We start from the raw sequence: 19,623 nt of genomic DNA, 5'->3' as shown, positions 1-19,623 counted from the left end.
ATTAATAGTCACAGAACATAACCAAATAGAGTCAATTACAAAAGCCAATGTTAATCGGAGTCTGAATCAAGTTGTTAAATAAATTTATGGCAATCACATCGTGTTCTTTGTCTTGTATTTATAATTATTTTCAACATTCTCTTTTTATTTTGATATTGCAGAGTTGAGAGCTTGAGTGGGGGTTGTGGAACTAGATTGGAATGATAGGAATATGTGCTTGGAATTCGGCTCTGTTGGTGGGTATCTGTGGCTGTTAGTGTCAATTTGTGTAGTCTGGTGATTTTAGATCAATTTAAAAGCCAGATTCAGCTCTAAATTGGCTCAACACTGTCCTTACGATCCGTATTTTAGGAGAGTACACAGTGAAGAAATGACCAACTTGACACTGGTTTTGAGGCCGAATTTCGTCGAATTTGGGACCGGTTCAACCGGGAATAACCAACACCACACGGTATACCTTACCCTCCCCGGGATAACCTACACTATCCGAGTAGGAAGGACTATTCTAAGGTAACCCTCCTACTCTAACCCAAGGATAATTAGAACAAATGTTATACTGTAGAATAGCTCTATCTTTCCGGTTAGGTATCCCATGGCTGGAGTAAGAGGGTTACCGTAGGATAGCTCTATCTATCTTCCTGACCCAGCCCTAGAATAGTAAGTGTAAAATATCCCGGGTAGATTAAAAAACGACCTCTAGCTTGAGGCTGGAATAACTTTGTCAAAGACCAGTGTCGTAATGTTCTAGAGCCAGTTGCCCTTATGTCGGATTTTCATCCAAGTGTCCTAAGAATTTGTGAACAAATTTTTGGGCCCTCTCCCTTAGATCAGTGGTATCCCCTTAGCATGAGATCAGTTTCGCGGCTCACTTGTGTTCATCGGATGTACCATGAACCGTATGGCGTGTGCGGTTTTAGTCAATACATTGTGTAAAAAAAGTATCAAAAATCTCATAAATGATTTTCAAGTTCATCATATCATTTCCAAATAGTTAACATGTGAGATTCAAAAAAATGTTAAATTACACAATTTTTTTCACATGTGATAATGAAAAAGCCTAAAACAGACGTGAAGATAACGTTAAAGTCATGGAAATATGCGGCATTATAAAAATAGTCGGAAGGTCAATGATATTTTATTACATGCAAATGCATTTTATGGTCTTTTGAGATTTACATCAGTGTCTACTGGGTGGGCTGCTGAGAATGTGAACTGATATTTTGTGGACAATTCAGTAGAGTAGCGATGTTTCTGGTTCTATGGACAAGGGCTGGCAGGATTCCGCAAGACGGACTTCACTTGAAACCAATCGGACTCCAAACTGACTCCAGTCTGACTGAACTGGTGTCCAGATTTTAATGAAATAATGTAAATCTGATGATAAATCTGATGATTTTTCGGATTTTACATCATGACGTCATTTCTCGTGCTTAGACATGCAACTAGTCAATCAGACATGCAAGATATCTTAATCTTGTCTTCGGCATAGCTTAACTCTAGAAAATGTTAACTTTACATCCGATGCTAATGTATCGGGGCTCATAGATTGTGCACCACTATCTTAGAATGAAAACAGGCAGGTTAGATACATTATTACACTAATTAAGGTTCCTAGAATGATCTGGACAACACGTTACGGCAAATCTCAGATTTTGACCAAACAAATCAGTTGTTAAGTAACACTAAGGGTCGTTTTGTCGTAAATTAAATGACGCAGCGAAATTCTAGGGACGATTTTTTCAACTATGGTACGATGTTCCACTATACCGTATTTTCGATACACCAGGGTGCACAATTAATGTGCCACCATATCAGTATATAGTACTACTGGTAGACCTGCACTGTATAAATAGTGCAACAATGCCATACCACCGAACCACTTAAGCATTTCTATCTATAGTACGCTATAGCACCAGTGGTATACCGATAACGTACTGTTGTATTGCTCAGTCTAATTCAATACAATTAGGAATACACAAATGGATATTAAATTAGTCATTAAGAATTTAATTGTTAACTACAAACTCTATATAGCTTCAAACTACACACACATCACTTAAATAAGCCATAAAATCCTACTGAGAATCAGTGTTAATATTGCAATTGGAAGCCAGCGACAGAGCCAGCTTCATGCGACACTTGTGGTACGTCGCGACACCTGTCATGGATCACAATTGATCAGTACGACAAGCGTAGTAGCTTAATATGCCTGTAAAGACAAGTGTTGGATGTCAACCTCATAAATTAGATAGTTTTTAAAAAGAAACCGCGAAAAAAACAAAATTGACCCAATTTGTAGCCATAACTTTTGATTAATGCTGTAATTTGGTCCGCGACTTAAACATTTAATCTCACATTCAACACCAAATTGCACTTTATGTCCATGTATATCCACAATTTTCTATTTTTATTATTTTTTGCATTACACAATCTTTGCATGCACAGCACTGAGTGGCTATAAGCTATAAGTAAACGATTGTAAACAAAGCAAGTGAATGGGAGAATAAGCAGGCATAACAAAAAGGTACCGAGCATGTATAGCAAGTCTTTAGTTCTTCACACTTTGTTTTTTACCTTAAAAATTCGAATTTAGTGCCGCGGCTTATTGTCTTTCAAGACATGACTCAACACTCGTAAAGCACAAACGCAACTGACGTCTAGTCGCAGGTATTTTGTGTTTCTACTGCTGTTGCTGACTTTTTTTTTTTGCACAGACTTTTTTTCTTGTGTTTTGAGTACTGAAACTGGTTTCGTTCAAATAAATATGAACAAAAAAAAAGCATGCAAGTTTGAAAGTGAATGGAGCAGGTGAAGGTTGTTGACATAGCGCATGGGAATGGGTAGTTATTGGATGAGATTTTTGGTTGAATTTTTGACATTTTTTTAACAATTTTAATAAATTTAAAATATAAATAAAAATTTCAAAATAAATTTAATAAAATTTGAAAAATTTAAAAAAATTTGAAAAATTTAAAAAAATTTGAAAAATTTAAAAAAATTTGAAAAATTTAAAAAAATTTGAAAAATTTAAAAAAATTTGAAAAATTTAAAAAAATTTGAAAAATTTAAAAAAATTTGAAAAATTTAAAAAAAATTGAAAATTTAAAAAAAATTGAAAATTTAAAACAATTTGAAAAATTTAAAAATTGAAAATTTCAAAAAAAGTTTGAAAAAAATTAAAGAATTTGAAAAATTTAAAATTTTTAAAAAGAGATGGAAAAATTTACAAAAGTTCGAAAAATTTAAAAAAAATTTAAAAATTAATAAAACTCTAAAAGAATGAAGAACTTGAAATATTAAAATTTGAAATTTAAAAAAACCAAATTAAAAAACTGAATTTTTTATTTTGAAAATAATAAAATTAAAATTTTAAATTTGAAAAAATGAAAATTATAAAATTTTAATTTTGAAATTATAAAATTTTAAATTTGAAATATTAAAATTTCAAATTTGAAAAAATTGAAAATTTAAATATGAATAAATTGTAACTTTAAATTTGAAATATGTTAAAATTGAATTTGATTCAAAAATTTAAATTCAAAATTAGTTTAAAAAGTTAAAATTTAAATTGAGTTTTAAATTCAACAATTTAGATTAATTTTAAATTTATGATAAAATTTTACTAATTTAAGAATTTTTTTCAAAAAAAAATTATTTTTAAATAAAAAAGTTAATTAATTAATTTTTTCAGATTTGAAATTTCAATTTTAAAATTTTTGATTCAAATTTTTTTAAATTTAAACTCTAAATCTAATTTAAAACTTTAATTCTAAAATTTTTAAAATTTTTCAAATTTTTAAATTCCCACAAATTACAAATTAAAATTTCAAAACATCCAAACCGTCAGCTCCCCTCGCTCTACATTCCTTCCAAAAATGCACCAAAACATGCCACACACAAAACCTGAGAGAATTTTTTATATTTCCACTCAAATTCCAAAACTAAAGCAAATTTGAGCAATAATTGACTCTCAAATACACTTTATTAAACACAAACACCTCAAAAATGATGAAATACATCATGAAACAGCACAGCATGTTCAGCATCCAAATCCACACACTTATGAGCTTAAATATGTAATGAAGATCATGGTCATGGAAGGTGCAAACAAATGTGAGAAATCGTGCTGGACTTGTGCAAGATCATTAGACATTCAAATCATTGGAATCGTCTGTAATGGAAGTCCCGAGCGGCACAGTCAGTAAGAGTTGGTCACAGCTAGGCTTTCGGACTCTATATCGGCTCGACTTTGCTCGGCTCAGCTCAGCTCGGCTCTCGATCTCAGCTCGGCTCTCGGTCTCAGCTCGGCTCTCGGTCTCAGCTCGGCTCTCGGTCTCAGCTCGGCTCTCGATCTCAGCTCGGCTCTCGATCTCAGCTCGGCTCTCGATCTCAGCTCGGCTTTCGGTCTCAGCTCGGCTCTCGGTCTCAGCTCGGCTCTCGATCTCAGCTCGGCTCTCGGTTTCAGCTCGGCTCTCGGTCTCAGCTCGGCTCTCGTTCTCAGCTCGGCTCTCGGACTCAGCTCGATTCTCGTCTCGGTCAATTCTCATTTTCGGCTATCGGTCTCGACCCTGTGTCGCTCGGGACTGCTAACAATACTGCGTCTTTTATTCTTCTTATTTGCTTTGTTGTCATGATATTGCTTAGTTTGGTCGTGATGAATTGGATCACATTGATTAACGACTACATTTGTCAATATTTTTTTTTGACAAGCTTTTAAACATTTTTTCTTTATTTTAGATGATAATTGCTGGTTGGAATCTGTTGCAATTTACTTTTTGAATGGATTTGTACATTTTTTGGATGGAATTGTTTTTTTGAGTTTTGTTTGTAAATTCTTTGAATAGTTTTGGGGGTCTAAAGTTCATGGTTAGGTGTGGAAACTTAGGAATTATGGTTAGTACCCCACGAACCCCACTAACCCCTCTGCCTTCTGGTCTTATGGCTCTTAAAGCTACAAATCCCTCTAAAATACCACTTTGGAATTAATCCACACTTACCACACCTTGCTATATACATTTTGTATACAAACTAGCTTCCATTCATCAATTCAAATTGAGTCGTTGCCATGAACTTCTTCTTTACATCAACATCATCATCATATTCACATCAATCTTAATTGATTGCAAATTTTTTCATCAAACAATACATCAAACATGCATAATTAACAATCATAGAGCTGCAATATTATAACCTTATAAATGGAAATCTTACCCGAATGGCACACGGTGTGGTGAAGTTGTGGAGGATAGTCAGAAAGACTTGGTATCGGATCTCGGTTCTCGGATCTTGACTGTCGGCTCTCGGGTTTCGGCTCTCGGACCTGGGTTTTCGACTCTCGGATCTCGGCTGCTTTCGGCTTTCGGATCTCAAATCTTCGCTTTCGGCTTTCAGCTTTCGGTTCTCGGCTTTCGGCTTTCGGCTTTCGGCTTTCGGCTTTCGGTCTCGGTCTCGGCTTTTGGATTTCAGATCTCGGGATTCGGCATTCAGCTTTCGGCTTTCGGCTTTCGGCTTTCGGCTTTCGGCTTTCGGCTTTCGGCTTTCGGCTCTCGGATCTCGGCTTTCGGCTCTCGGCTTTCGGTTTTCGGCTCGAATCTCGGATCTCGGCTTTTGGCTCTCAGATCTCGGCTTTCGGCTTTCAGATCTCGGCTTTCGGCTCTCGGATCTCGGCTTTCGGCTTTCGGCTTTCGGCTTTCGGCTCTCGGCTTTCGGTTTTCGGCTCACGGATCTCGGCTTTCGGCTTTCGGATCTCGGCTTTCGGCTTTCGGCTTTCGGCTCTCGGCTTTCGGCTTTCGGTTTTCGGCTTTCGGTTTTCGGCTTTCGGCTTTCGGCTCTCGGATCTCGGCTTTTGGCTCTCAGATCTCGGCTTTCGGCTTTCAGATCTCGGCTTTCGGCTCTCGGATCTCGGCTTTTGGCTTTCGGCTCTTGGATCTCGGCTTTCGGATCTCAACTTTCGGCTCTCGAATTTCGAACTTTCAACTTTAAAGTCAATTCTGCTTAAAAATTCCCAAAAAAAATCACAAATTATAAAACTAAAAATTGCATCAATAAAAAAAGTTCACCGAGTGACATAAATCCGAACAAAAACCAAAAATTCCCACAAAAATTGTCTGTTACTTACCACATGACCTGCAATTATAGCCATTCCAAAAACATTCATTTTTTTACCCAATCCATAATTTCTTCAATTATATCAACATTTTAGTTCACAAACTTCAATTCCAGCAATAGTAAGCATAATCGTAGATAAGTTTGAGGAAGTTAGAGTCTTTTTGGCATATAATGCGGTTAATGCTTAACTTGTTGTGTAATTATTTCATTATAAAATTCGGTGACAATGAGAATTGGAATCGGTTATATTGTCATATGGAAGAATAAGAAGTGACTTTAGTCAGATTTGAAGGTAAATTTATAGAAAATCATTATTGTTGAGCTGTTGACCCGAATAGGTCAAATAGGTTAATAGAGTCTAAATGTGACATCAGGGTGACATGACTCTGGCATGCATGGATGGATAGAAATGAAGTAGACTTCACCAAGAGCCCATCAAATGCTCATCCAAGAACTGTTTAAGGCTCCACCAAGAATCTTCTAAGACTTCATCATAGACCCTCTTAACGCTCCAGCAAGGACCCTTTCAAGCTCTGCCCAGAACCCTAAATTGCTCCGGCATAAACCCTCTTTAAGGCTCTTCCAAAGAACCCCTCAAGCTGAGGTCTATAATGTCAATTAGTCGTCTTTAAGATTTGACATACATTTAGTCAAGATATAAATACAGCACTTAAAGCGCACTTGCATTATCATGAAGATTATCACAAAAAATCCCCTTTTGGATTTCCTTTATTTTGGTAGCAATTAATTTATTATACAATAATTATGAGGAACATAAAGATTAAAAGAATAAAATTGATAATGATAAGGAAGCTTAATATGAAAGTAATGTGATGCGTAAGTAAGGGTTCCCGAGAATGAGTCCTAGACCGAGACTGAGACCGAGACGTCCCCGATAGACTTCGGGAGACCTTTCTGGATACGTTGTAGCTGACTTACAATTCAATCCAAGAATTGAGAGTTCTAAACTAACTGAATAATTAGATCAGCTCCACATCACACTCCTCTTCCAAAACCCTCCTCCCTTAAAAGCTAACAATATCTATCCGATTTCTATTTTAGGTGCCATTTGTCAGCCTTTTTACTAACTTTGGTATTTTGCTGCCATCACAAATCAATTGTAATCCATGGCTTCACTTATATGACGGCTTAGACCAGTGATTGGCAACTTGTGTTTCACTAAAAAAAATTAGAAATGCCATGAAGCGTATGCCGTGCGTGGTCTTAGTTGAGGCTTAACCTAGGTGTGCCATAAAAATTAAAAGGTTGCCCATCACTGATTTAGACTAATTTTTATCACAGGCTACCAACATCTAGTGTATCAGTATTGTCCTGATAAACAGCTGTTATCCTTAACAGACAATAAGCAAATTCACCTAAATGAGAGCACCAATAAGTGCAGTGTACACCATATTATGAGCATATTTATGAGCATGCTCGTTGTCTGTTTGAGTCCAGGCTGAGAAATCAGGCGGTATCGGCGGTATTTATATGAAATACCGCGGTACTACCGCGGAGTTTCTCAGCCTGGGTTTGAATATCCAAGAAGAATATCTACATTTGGTCAAAATCAGCCAACTATCCCTAGATTAATACATCAACACACTTCAGATGCTTTACAATTACAACAAAAATGCGAAAAACCCCCTAAATTTATCAGTAAATACTTGCAATTTCCTGCATCGCAGGATTAATCAATTCCACGAAATACTTGACAAAATGACGTATGAATGCTGATTATCGTCTATCCAATTGATAAGGAATAACAAGTATAAAAAGGTAAGAAATTGATGAATAAAGTTCAGTAAACAAGTTGAGTGAAATGGAATTAAAAGTGTTGTGGTCAGTTCTGGTGCTTTTTATAAGTTTTGGTGCTAGTTATGGACAGAATGAAGCTATAAGCTGCAGATACTATATCTCGGCAAGTGGATACACATGTGACTTAACCATAAGGAATACAAATGGTTGGAACAATTTCACAGGAATTGCAGGAACTCACATGGTGAACAGAACCGATGCCGACATTCGGACCATCATCGGAGTTACTGGATCAACCACGAGGAATGTCCCATCGATCATCTGCGACACATTCCCGCTGACAACTAGGATTGAGCTTCAGTCCCGGTCAATTCAGACTGTCAACGATTATTCATTCAGGAATTGTGGAAGGCTTACCTTTTTGAATCTATACAGCAACAGCATCTCGTCCATCCATGAGGACTCCTTCATCAATAACACAGAATTGCTGACTTTACAGCTGTATTCCAATTTATTAACGACGCTGCCTGAAAAAGTCTTCTCAAGTCTGCAAAGGCTGACAACACTCAGACTAGACGGCAACAGAATCGCTACTCTGCCTTTGAATGTCTCGTGGTTCTCAAGCCTTACCAGCTTAACAATCTTGTACCTAAGCTCTAATCAGATCCAGGTGCTGCCATTGATCACGTTTGAGTCATTAGGAAGGCTACAGTCGCTATACTTGGTATCCAATAGAATCGCAAACCTGACTGTCGGCATATTTGAGCCATTAACTGCCTTGACTTATCTGTCGATCAATTCCAATCAGCTGACTGAGCTTCCGCCCGGTGTCTTTGCTCCGTTGGTCAATTTACAGACTTTGTACTTAAATTCTAATCAGTTCCAATATTTAACCCCAAATATGTTTAGTCCATTGGAACGGCTAACGTCTTTATACTTAGCATCTAATAGGATATCCAACATGACACTTGGGACGTTCAATTCTCTAAGAAGCTTGACTTACTTGACATTATCGTCCAATTTACTGACTGACATTCCTGTCAATATATTCCAGCCATTGTCTAGCCTTAGAACCTTAATATTGGAATCAAATAGGATTTCATACCTGTATGACAATGTATTTGCACCTGTACGGGCACTGACGTCCTTAACATTGACATCAAATCAACTTTCAAGCCTGAATCCAGAAATATTTTATCCATTGATTAATCTACAGCAGCTATATTTAGGATCCAATAATATCACAACCTTACAATTTGACATATTTGAGTCCTTAACAGCCTTAACATTCCTCCACTTAGGGTCGAATCGGATTCAGGAACTGCCAGCAAATATTTTCGCTACTTTAGTCAGCCTTCGAACTTTGTACCTTAATTCCAACAGATTTACAAGATTGACACCCGGAATATTTGACTCATTGACCAGACTGACTGGATTGTACTTGCATGGGAACCAAATTACTGAATTACCTGCCAAAATCTTTGATTCCTTAACAAGCATGCAGACTTTACACTTGTACAGCAATCAATTAGAGGAACTTCCACCTTATGTCTTCAACTATACGACAAGCTTGACTGAATTGTTGCTGTACTCAAATAGGATAAGTAGCTTAACGTCTGAGGTCTTTGCGAGGCTGTCACGTCTGCAAAACTTACGACTTTACTCAAATCGACTACAAAATTTACCAGCAGGTATCTTTAATGGACTTACTGGCTTAAGATTCATGTATATGTACAGCAATCAGCTGTCGCAGCTACCTGCAAATATATTCAGCAATTTAGTCAACCTGTATGACTTGAGGATCTACTCAAATAACTTAACAAGCTTGTCACCGGAATGGTTTGAGAATTTGAGAAGTTTAGAGTTCCTTTATGCTTATTCTAATCAAATTGAAGAACTTCCAATTGATGTCTTTAGCTCATTGTTTAGATTAAGGTATATATCGATGTATGGCAACAGAATCAAAATGCTACATGCTGGTTCCTTTGGGGTTTTATCAAACCTGACTGAAGCTTACTTCTACAACAATCAAATTGATGCAATTGACGAAGGTCTCATCGATAACACTCCAATATCCCGACTGGATGTGAGGAACAACTTGTGTGTTAATGCTAATATTGTGGACACAACTGGAACAAGGCTGAATATGAGGACAACATTGGCAACATGCTTTGAAAATTTTGTCGCTTTGGTGCCAGGTAAGGAATTGATTTTTGTGTATTTTATGATGGATAGACTGACATTAAAAGAGATGAACAGCTTAATGTGTAGTTAGGAAAGCAGATATCCTGAATAGCACAAGTTGGTTAATCGATCCAATATCCGGTGACAAGCTGGCATGCCTCTAGTCACAAGTCAGAGTCCTAACCCACTTGTGCTACTCAAAACAGTCCATACAGTCACACAAACCTTCCTAATCCTTATTTCCCTTTCAACAGAAACATCACCATCACCTCCAACGACTACAGCATATACCACAATACCACAACAGACAACAACCGAAAGTCTACCTCCTGGATGTGTAGCAGGCAATTTAAATGCACGAGTTTGTAGTGCTGAGGATGAAATTGATGTTCTTAAGGAACAGAACCAAGATTTACTTTTGGAGATTAAAAATTTACATAAAAAGAATGAAGAATTGGAAAAAAGACTTGAAAGCTCAACAAAGCATGTTCAGGCTGTACTTGATGAGATGCAGTATCAGATAAGGGAGTTGAAGAGCTGTTCCTGCTCATGCTGATTAAAATTTTAGAGATTTTATTAGAATAAGTGGATAAAAATATGTTAAAACTGGTTAAAGGTCGGTGGATGTCCGGATTAGGGGTGGGTAGGGGGTTGGAAGGATGGATTTGGGTTCTGGGTTACCTACTATATATCCTTAGTATCCTGGACACGTCCTTGGTCCAGTTAATGACTAGTTCTAACGTACTTTTATCCACTTTAATCTATTAATATTGATTACACATCTTAATGGATCTTTTTGGTATCATTAAAATTTGTAGAACATTAATGGAACTTTTATGCTTAACTCGAGTATCAGGAGCGTCCGTGGCGCCCATCTTCAGAATTTTCAGCTTCACATAGCTTCACAATACACTCCCCATCTCCCTTGATACCCCTCAATTTTCGGCTTCAAATGGATTCACAAAATGGCTTCACATGGCTTCCGTTCTTGTATCCGCAAAGGAATTGTATGTTTATAGTATAGATACAAAGATTAATTTTAAAGCTGATAATGATAATAGAGCTTGATGCCTAAATAGAGTGACTCATAAGTAGACATTCCACAAATCATCAATAAACTTATCATTTCAATTGCAATTTCCTGCAGCAGAGATTAACCAACTTCCCAAAATACTTGACAAAATGACGTATGAATGCTGATTATCGTCTATCCAATTGATAAGGAATAACAAGTATAAAAAGGTAAGAAATTGATGAATAAAGTTCAGTAAACAAGTTGAGTGAAATGGAATTAAAAGTGTTGTGGTCAGTTCTGGTGCTTTTTATAAGTTTTGGTGCTTGTTATGGACAGAATGAAGTTATAAGCTGCAGATATTATATCTCGGCAAGTGGATACACATGTGACTTAACCATAAGGAATACAAATGGTTGGAACAATTTTACAGGCATTGCAGGAACTCACATGGTGAACAGAACCAATGCTGACATTCGGACCATCATTGGAGTTACTGGAACTACGAGAAACGTCCCATCGATCATCTGCGACACATTCCCGTTGACAACTAGGATTGAGCTTCAGTCTTTTTTTATTCAGACTGTCAACGATTATTCATTCAGGAATTGTGGATGGCTTACCTTGTTGGATTTACATCGCAACAGAATCGTGTCCATCGATGACGACTCCTTCACAAATAACACAGACTTACGGATTTTATATCTGGATTCTAACTTATTGACGACGCTGCCTGATAAAGTCTTTGCGAATCTTCAAAGGTTGTCAACGCTTACATTACAATGGAACAGAATCGCTACTCTGCCTTCAAATGCTTCTTGGTTCTCGGGTCTTACTAGTTTAAATTTGTTGGACTTAAGCTTAAATCGTATCCAGGAGCTGCCATTGATCACGTTTGAGTCATTAGGAAGGCTGCAGTCGCTGTATTTAGATTTCAATAGAATTTCAAGCCTGACTGTCGGCATATTTGAGCCATTAACTGCCTTGGCTTATCTGTCAATGAATTTTAATCAGCTAACGGAACTTCCAGTTGGTGTCTTTACTCCATTGGTCAATTTAAGAAGTTTAGATTTAAGATTTAACAAAATTCAGCAGTTAGGACCAAATTTGTTTAGTCCACTGGATAGACTTATATTTTTGGACTTGGATTTTAACAGGATATCCAACCTTACAGCTGGGACGTTCAATTCCTTAGGAAATTTATATTATTTGGAACTAGCTTTTAATCAAATATCAAGCCTGCCATCAGATATATTCCAACCGTTGACTAGATTAGCAAGTTTGAGTCTACGGTCAAATAGGATATCAAGTCTTCCTGAAGATGTATTTACCCCAATAAGAATGCTTTGGTCTTTAGAATTGCAATCAAATCTACTTACGGAACTGCCATCAGGAATATTCGATCCATTGACTAATTTAAGGATATTATACTTAAATAGAAACAGCATCACATCCTTACAATCCGACATATTTGAGTCCTTAACATTCTTAGCTACTCTCAATTTAGAGTCAAATCGGATACAGGAACTGCCAAGCAATATTTTTGCTCCTTTAGTCAACCTTGAGTATTTGTACCTTCATTTTAATAAATTGACTAGATTGTCACCTGGATTATTTGACTCATTGACCAGACTGACTGAATTGACTTTGCATGGGAACCAAATTACTGAATTACCTGCCAAAATATTTGATTCCTTAAGCAGCATGCAGACTTTACACTTGTACAGCAATCAATTAGAGGAACTTCCACCTTATGTCTTCAACTATACGACTAGCTTGACTGAATTAGGGCTGGGATGGAATAGGATCAGTTCCTTAACGTCTGAAGTCTTTGAGAATCTGTCAAGTCTGCAAAACTTGCGACTTTCCTCAAATTTACTCCAAAATCTACCAGCAGGCATCTTTAATGGACTAACAAGCTTAAGATCTATGGATTTACGCCGTAATCAGCTATCACAGCTACCTCCAAATATATTCAGCAATTTAGTCAGCCTTCAAGCTTTGTCCATAAGTTCAAATAACTTAACAAGCTTGTCACCCGAATGGTTTAAGAACCTGACAAGCTTGGAGCGTCTTTATGTAAATTCTAATCAAATTGAGGAACTTCCAATGGATGTCTTTAGCTCATTGGTTAGTTTGAGGACTTTATCGATGTATGGCAACAGAATCAAATTGCTTCATGCTGGTTCCTTTGGGGCATTGCCATATTTAACTAATGCATTATTCTTAAATAATCAAATTGATGCAATTGATGAAGATCTCATAGACAATACTGGATTATCGTTGCTGGGTGTGAGGAACAACTTGTGTGTTAATGCTTTTGTTTGGGACACAACAGAAACAAGGCTGAATATGAGGACGGCATTGGCTACATGCTTTGATCACTTTGTTAATGGGGTGCCAGGTAAGGAATTGATATTGTGTATTTTATGATGGAAAGACTGACATTAAAAGAGATGAACAGCTTAATGTGTAGTTAGGAAAGCAGATATCCTGAATAGCACAAGTTGGTTAATGGACCCAATATCCGGTACCAAGCTGACATGTCTTTAGTACCAAATCAGACTCTTAAATCCACTTGTGCTACTCAAAACAGTCCATACAGTCACAAAACAGCTCCTAATCCTTATTTCCCTTTCAACAGAAACATCACCATCACCTCCAACCACTACAGCATATACCACAGCACCACAACAGACAACAACCGAAAGTCTACCTCCTGGATGTGCAGCAGGCAATTTAAATGCACGAGTTTGTAGTGCTGAGGATGAAATTGATGTTCTTAAGGAACAGAACCAAGATTTACTTTTGGAGATTAAAAATTTACATAAAAAGAATGAAGAATTGGAAAAAAGACTTGAAAGCTCAACAAAGCATGTTCAGGCTGTACTTGATGAGTTGCAGTATCAGATAAGGGAGTTGAAGAGCTGTTCCTGCTCATGCTGATTAAAGTTTTAAAGATTTTTGTTTTAAAATTGTCATTTTTATTTTATTCATTAAATGTGCAACAAATTCGAGCAAAAAAAAAGTAATAAAATATAATATTTAATGAGTTTGGTGCATATTTATAGCATGGATAGTCTTTTTTCAAAGCTTATAATTCTTTTAGAATTTTTTAACATTTTTTTGAATTTTTAAAAATTATTTAAATATTATCTAATTGTCATTTTAAGAGATTACAATGAGCTATGATGTTTAAAAAATTTTAAATTTTGAGATTTTTTATGAATTTTCTCACGTGGAAGTTCAAGACTTGTCTCAAAATTCTATTAATATCTAAATTTATTCAGATTCTTTACTTTTAATCACAATATTATACGATTATTCATGAATTTTCTTACATAACCTCAAAATTTCATGACATAACCTCAAAAATTTGAAGCTAACCTCAAATTTCATGACATAACCTCAAAAATTTGAAGCTAACCTCAAAATTTCATGACATAACCTCAAAAATTTGAAGCTAACCTCAAAAATTTCATGACATAACCTCAAAAATTTGAAGCTAACCTCAAAATTTCATGACATAACCTCAAAAATTTGAAGCTAACCTCAAAATTTCATGACATAACCTCAAAAATTTGAAGCTAACCTCAAAAATTTGACATAACCTCAATCTTAATTCGTCCTCAACTGATAATCCCCATTCTGTGTGATGTACCTAACCCACGGCAATGCCTGATACCCGCTCTTCTCAATAATCTTTAAATACCTAACCTGAATTCCCGATGTCGTAAAATATGGAATCTCAAATTTAACCTGTATCGGTGGCTTACCCTCACTATCCTCACACTCAACCGACGGCAGTCCAAAATGTGCCCGCATCAAGAACTCCTTACCACCCGGAAATGACTTTATTGTCCACGTTATTGCATTCTGTTCCGGCGTATACTTAACACTACCAATTGTTGTCTTAAATTTTGGACTATCAGCATCATTTGGAACTGGAATTATAATTTCAACATTATTTGCTGTCGATCGTCTCTTAAATTGTGATTTAGCCTTAATCATGTACTCAACACGACTATGTGCATGTCTCTCAATCACCGACTCAATCCATATGAGTGGCTTCATATGAGCACTATTACGATAAGTCATAAGCTCAAATTCACCATCAGGCGGTATAAAGCTTATAGTCCGATCATTCTCAAACCTTGACAGTCGTACACATTGATGGAACTTGACATCCTCAAGTTCAATTGACTTTGACTTGCCACGTCCCGTTGACTCGAACAAGACTTTATCGTTAAGTCCAAGACGTAGTTCAGGCATGCCTGATAAATATACACGCATCTTTATAGCACCAACAATTTCACTACGTAGGACATTACCATTGGCATTTGCGAGCAGATTGACACTTTCGATGACGTCAAGAAAAACTTCATTTTTTCGATATTTAATGCCTTCCGAACGCCATGAGACGGCATTTGTTACAGCCATTGGTATACGTGGCTGGATTTCAAGCTTGTGACCTTCTTGGGTGATGAATTCTTGAAGGATTTTACTGTCTGTTGTCTGTGGATATCCAAAATCTATCAGTTCATCGAGGAGCTCGTAAATTATGACAAAATTATCGCGGATTGACTCCTCTTCCAGTTCCTTAAAATATTCTGTAAATACTTGAACGATTTTATGGAGCATTGTGAATACTAGGGCTATATTTGCATTCTTTTTGGTTGTTGACACGATATAGAGATTGTTGGTTTTGATGTAGGCGAAGGTGCAGTCGTTGGTTTGGATGATTGGGGTCACTAGGCCTTCCTCCTCTGGAATAAGCAATGGGAAATTGAGTTAAAATTGGGTATTTTAGTCATAGGATCAATATTGGGTCCATCTAGTCACTATAGTCGCTGTCCAGTCACTAAAGTCGCTGTTCAGTCACTAAAGTCGCTGTCCAGTCACTAAAGTCGCTGTCCAGTCACTAAAGTCGCTGTGCAGTCACTAAAGTCGCTGTGCAGTCACTAAAGTCGCTGTCCAGTCACTAAAGTCGCTGTCCAGTCACTAAAGTCGCTGTCCAGTCACTAAAGTCGCTGTCCAGTCACTAAAGTCGCTGTCCAGTCACTAAAGTCGCTGTCCAGTCACTAAAGTCGCTGTCCAGTCACTAAAGTCGCTGTCCAGTCACTATGGTAGGCGCTATAGTCACTATAGCAGCATCCACAGCTCATTGGATGCCAGATTTGCATGAACATCCCCTCAACATCCCAAATTCCATCACTTCCATCCAACTAACCTTTTTCCATCAACAATGGCATAAATTTGTCTATAAGTGTTGAGTCAATTTCACCACGATAATTTCTCGAGATTAGCACCTTTCCCTTGACATCGAGGAGGAATATTTGAAAGATCATGATGAGCTATTGTGGACGGTAGCCGTTGCTTGCCACACTTGAGATTCCTTAATGCTTAAATTAATATTTTTTGTAATTTTTTGATTCTTTTTTTTTACTCAGACAAATGTCGACAAGTGAATTTATGACGTCACTGTCTGTTGTGGTTGAGATTTGAGGGGAAATAGTTAGTCTTGTTCGAATAATTTATTTGAATATTTTTTGGCCGTTATTCAAAATTGATTTGATGGAAATTGTCAAAATTTAAAATGATAAGAAATGCATGAGTTTGAGTTATCTGGCATTGAAATTAAGGCAGTTTTAGGGACATAGGATGAAGTGGAGGGCGCATTGGGAGGGTGGACGAAGGGAACATGGGGCAAGGAAGCTTGGGCCGAAAGAATCCTGGGCCGAAGGGATCCTGGTGCGAAAAGAACCTAGGGCGTCGGGGAACCTGGAGCGACGGGGAACCTGGAGCGATGGGGAACCTGGAGCGATGGGGAACCTGGATCGACGGGGAACCTGGGTCGACGGGGAACCTGGAGCGACGGGGAACCTGGAGCGACGGGGAACCTGGGGCGACGGGGAACTTGGAGCGACGGGGAACCTGGAGCGACGGGGAACTTGGAGCGACGGGGAACCTGGAGCAAAGGAAACCTGGGGCAATGGGAACCTGGGGTAAAGGGAACCTGGGGCAAAGAGAACCTTGGGAAAAGGGATTTTGGGGTAAGGGAGCCTGAAGTAAGGACACCTGGGGCAAGGGAACCTGGAGTTAGGGAACCTGGGGTTAGGGAACCTTGGGAATGACTTACCCTGGAGCAAACATCTAGGACACTACCGTTCCAGCGTGACTTTCTGCGATGACTTAATTGACGGATTGAGTTTAAATGCGACCTCATTTCAGAATCACGTCGCTTTGATGCCAAATTTAAATCTATGTGCTATTCGGGCAATTTACTTCCAAATTCTCTCATGAGAGTGAAAATTTGATAATTTTTGGTAAACATCTGTGTGACTTACTAAGTGCGCAATACTAAAATTCCAATTAAGGATCAAACATTTAAAGTTTAAAGTCATCGAATAAATCCTCAATTATGAAGATATTAAGGTAAGTCACAAGATTAATAGACCCTAGTTCTAGTCTACATCCTCAAAATAATTTCAATCTATACAGCATCATCATTTGGTGCCTAATCTCAAGCTGCTCCTCCTACTATACCAAATCCAGTCATCTTGAGTGCTCATACATGTCATGGACATATGACGCAGTCGGTAACATTTACATCTGTAGCATCCTTAATGACCTCAACATCCTATCAATTGAGTCTGCATTCATAAAAACAGCAATTGGTGATTTAAGCAGTTCCAAATCAAATGATCAAGTCCTTGGCATCACCGAAACATTCAATCAGATCCATTTCTTTCCGCGTGGCTTAAACAATGTCTTTAAACGTCTTAAATTGATTGAATTTAAGGATTGTGGACTTTTAGAGATTCACAAGACAGACTTGATGCCTTTGACACGACTTGAGTACCTTAATTTAGACAACAATGAGATTCAAGTCATTGAGGATGAGCTGTTTGACTTAAATCCATCAATGCGATACATATCCTTTAAAAATAATAAAATTTTTGAAGTACATCCAGAAGTTTTTGATCATTTGACCAAATTGAGGTATTTAATTATGGAACGGAACCGATGCATCAATATGTATGCAAACGACAGTCCAAGTCAAGTCAAGCAAGTCATTCAGAAGATCCAGCAAAGCTGTCCAAGTCCCGGCAATGTTAATTCACGACTGTCGACATCAAGTGACGGTGCCAAACTCATGCGGATATCCATAAAATTGGATAATTTTGGAAGTGACTTGAGAAGCTGTCAAAATTCAATTTTAGGATTGAGTCGTGAGTTGGCTGGGATGGAAAGAAGCTCACAGGCTTTAAATGCTGACATGTTGAGGAAGCTTGAAGCTGCTGAAGGAACCTTGAGGGCTGCACATGCTGAAAATTCACAGCGGATCCTTAATTTAGACACTAAAGTGACCAGCCTTGAACAGTCAATTACAGCCTTGGATATCCAGTCAATTCAGAGCAGAACAGCCAATTTAGAAGCAAGCATCAATGCCTTAAAAGCTGCTGACGTCGAAACATCAAAAAAGCTTCAAAATATTGAAAAAGCACTAAACACAACCAATGAGGATCTCCAAAACTTCCGTACGGCAATCATGTCTGCATTACAAGAAATTAACACAAAACTTGATGAAAATTCAAATAAAATTGAAGCCATTGGTGCAGCACAGATGGATGTAATGTTGACGAGCTTAAATGCATCACAAAATCAAGCATTTTTGGATATAAATGATAAAATTAGGAATTTAGGAGGTGAATTGAGTGTCCTCAAAACTACATTTGATGAGGTTAATAAGGCACATGTCATTACATGTGATGCTGAGCAGGATGATGATTGAGTGAGGAGAGAGGGAGAGGGAAGAGCGGAGAGCGGAGAGAGAGGGAGAGAGGATGCGGAAGAGGAGAAGCGTAAGAGAGAGAACGGCAGAGAGGGAGTGGGGAGAGAGAAAGCGGGAGAGGAAGAGCAGAGAGGGAGAGCGGAGAGGGAGTGCAGAGTGGGAGAGCGGAGAGGGAGAGCGGAGAGGGAGAGCGGAGAGGGAGAGTGGAGAGGGAGAGCGGAGAGGGAGAGCGGAGAGGGAGAGCGGAGAGGGAGAGCGGAGAGGGAGAGCGGAGAGGGAGAGCGGAGAGCGGAGAGCGGAGAGGGAGAGCGGAGAGGGAGAGCGGAGAGGGAGAGCGGAGAGGGAGAGCGGAGAGGGAGAGCGGAGAGGGAGAGCGGAGAGGGAGAGCGGAGAGGGAGAGCGGAGAGGGAGAGCGGAGAGGGAGAGCGGAGAGCGGAGAGCGGAGAGGGAGAGCGGAGAGCAGAGAGGGGGAACGGAGAGGGAGTGCAGAATGGGAGAGCGGAGAGGGAGAGCGGAGAGGGAGAGCGGAGAGCAGAGAGGGGGAACGGAGAGGAAGAGCAGAGAGGGAGAGCGGAGAGGGAGAGCGGAGAGGGAGAGTGGAGAGGGAGAGCGGAGAGGGAGAGTGGAGAGGGAGAGCGGAGAGGGAGAGCGGAGAGAGGGTGAGAGAGCGGAGAGAGGGTGAGAGAGCGGAGAGAGGGAGAGTAAGAGAGAGAGAACGGATAATGTTCAAGTAACTGACATCAATTTGCATTCAAATGTTAAAAAT

The 19,623-nt window shown here is 38.5% G+C and overlaps 4 protein-coding genes across 4 annotated transcripts; 2 read left to right on the top strand and 2 right to left on the bottom strand.

Moving 5' to 3' along the window:
• Positions 1 to 5,635: 5,635 nt before the first annotated feature.
• On the bottom strand, positions 5,636 to 6,123 carry LOC139100948 (zinc finger protein 768-like). The gene is made up of 2 exons (XM_070653773.1): positions 6,119 to 6,123; positions 5,636 to 5,993 (listed from the first exon to the last, which is right to left on the bottom strand). Exons 1-2 carry the CDS (start codon positions 6,121 to 6,123, stop codon positions 5,636 to 5,638), a joined length of 363 nt encoding a protein of 120 aa, XP_070509874.1.
• A 1,777-nt stretch (positions 6,124 to 7,900) lies between these two features.
• On the top strand, positions 7,901 to 10,876 carry LOC139091284 (insulin-like growth factor-binding protein complex acid labile subunit). Its single transcript, XM_070641329.1, has 2 exons — positions 7,901 to 10,064; positions 10,305 to 10,876. The coding sequence occupies exons 1-2, from the start codon at positions 7,931 to 7,933 to the stop codon at positions 10,604 to 10,606; spliced, it is 2,436 nt and encodes an 811-aa protein (XP_070497430.1). The 5' UTR covers positions 7,901 to 7,930; the 3' UTR covers positions 10,607 to 10,876.
• Positions 10,877 to 11,041: 165 nt separating this feature from the next.
• LOC139100863 (uncharacterized) lies at positions 11,042 to 19,045 on the top strand. Its single transcript, XM_070653661.1, has 4 exons — positions 11,042 to 13,466; positions 13,707 to 14,003; positions 14,995 to 15,073; positions 17,564 to 19,045. The coding sequence occupies exons 1-4, from the start codon at positions 11,336 to 11,338 to the stop codon at positions 18,855 to 18,857; spliced, it is 3,801 nt and encodes a 1,266-aa protein (XP_070509762.1). The 5' UTR covers positions 11,042 to 11,335; the 3' UTR covers positions 18,858 to 19,045.
• On the bottom strand, positions 14,671 to 16,533 carry AP-1mu (adaptor protein complex 1, mu subunit). Its single transcript, XM_070641454.1, has 2 exons — positions 16,293 to 16,533; positions 14,671 to 15,828 (listed from the first exon to the last, which is right to left on the bottom strand). The coding sequence occupies exons 1-2, from the start codon at positions 16,408 to 16,410 to the stop codon at positions 14,681 to 14,683; spliced, it is 1,266 nt and encodes a 421-aa protein (XP_070497555.1). The 5' UTR covers positions 16,411 to 16,533; the 3' UTR covers positions 14,671 to 14,680.
• Positions 19,046 to 19,623: the final 578 nt, after the last annotated feature.

This window comes from Chironomus tepperi, unplaced genomic scaffold (assembly GCF_022539635.2).
Source record: "Chironomus tepperi strain 1889 unplaced genomic scaffold, CSIRO-AGI_Ctep_v1 contig_7, whole genome shotgun sequence".
Lineage (NCBI taxonomy): Eukaryota > Metazoa > Arthropoda > Insecta > Diptera > Chironomidae > Chironomus > Chironomus tepperi.
This window is presented reverse-complemented; position numbering and strand designations above follow the sequence as displayed.

What these genes read in the sequence shown, in the direction of transcription:
- LOC139091284 (XM_070641329.1), top strand. Translation starts at nt 7,931, where the DNA reads ATGGAATTAAAAGTGTTGTGGTCAGTTCTGGTGCTTTTTATAAGTTTT. An exon ending in TTTTGTCGCTTTGGTGCCAG is followed by an intron (nt 10,065 to 10,304) that starts GTAAGGAATTGA and finishes CCCTTTCAACAG; the next exon opens with AAACATCACCATCACCTCCA.
- LOC139100863 (XM_070653661.1), top strand. Translation starts at nt 11,336, where the DNA reads ATGGAATTAAAAGTGTTGTGGTCAGTTCTGGTGCTTTTTATAAGTTTT. An exon ending in CTTTGTTAATGGGGTGCCAG is followed by an intron (nt 13,467 to 13,706) that starts GTAAGGAATTGA and finishes CCCTTTCAACAG; the next exon opens with AAACATCACCATCACCTCCA. An exon ending in GAAGAGCTGTTCCTGCTCAT is followed by an intron (nt 14,004 to 14,994) that starts GCTGATTAAAGT and finishes TTGGACTATCAG; the next exon opens with CATCATTTGGAACTGGAATT.
- AP-1mu (XM_070641454.1), bottom strand. Translation starts at nt 16,410, where the DNA reads ATGATCTTTCAAATATTCCTCCTCGATGTCAAGGGAAAGGTGCTAATC. An exon ending in GCCATTGTTGATGGAAAAAG is followed by an intron (nt 15,829 to 16,292) that starts GTTAGTTGGATG and finishes TGCTTATTCCAG; the next exon opens with AGGAGGAAGGCCTAGTGACC.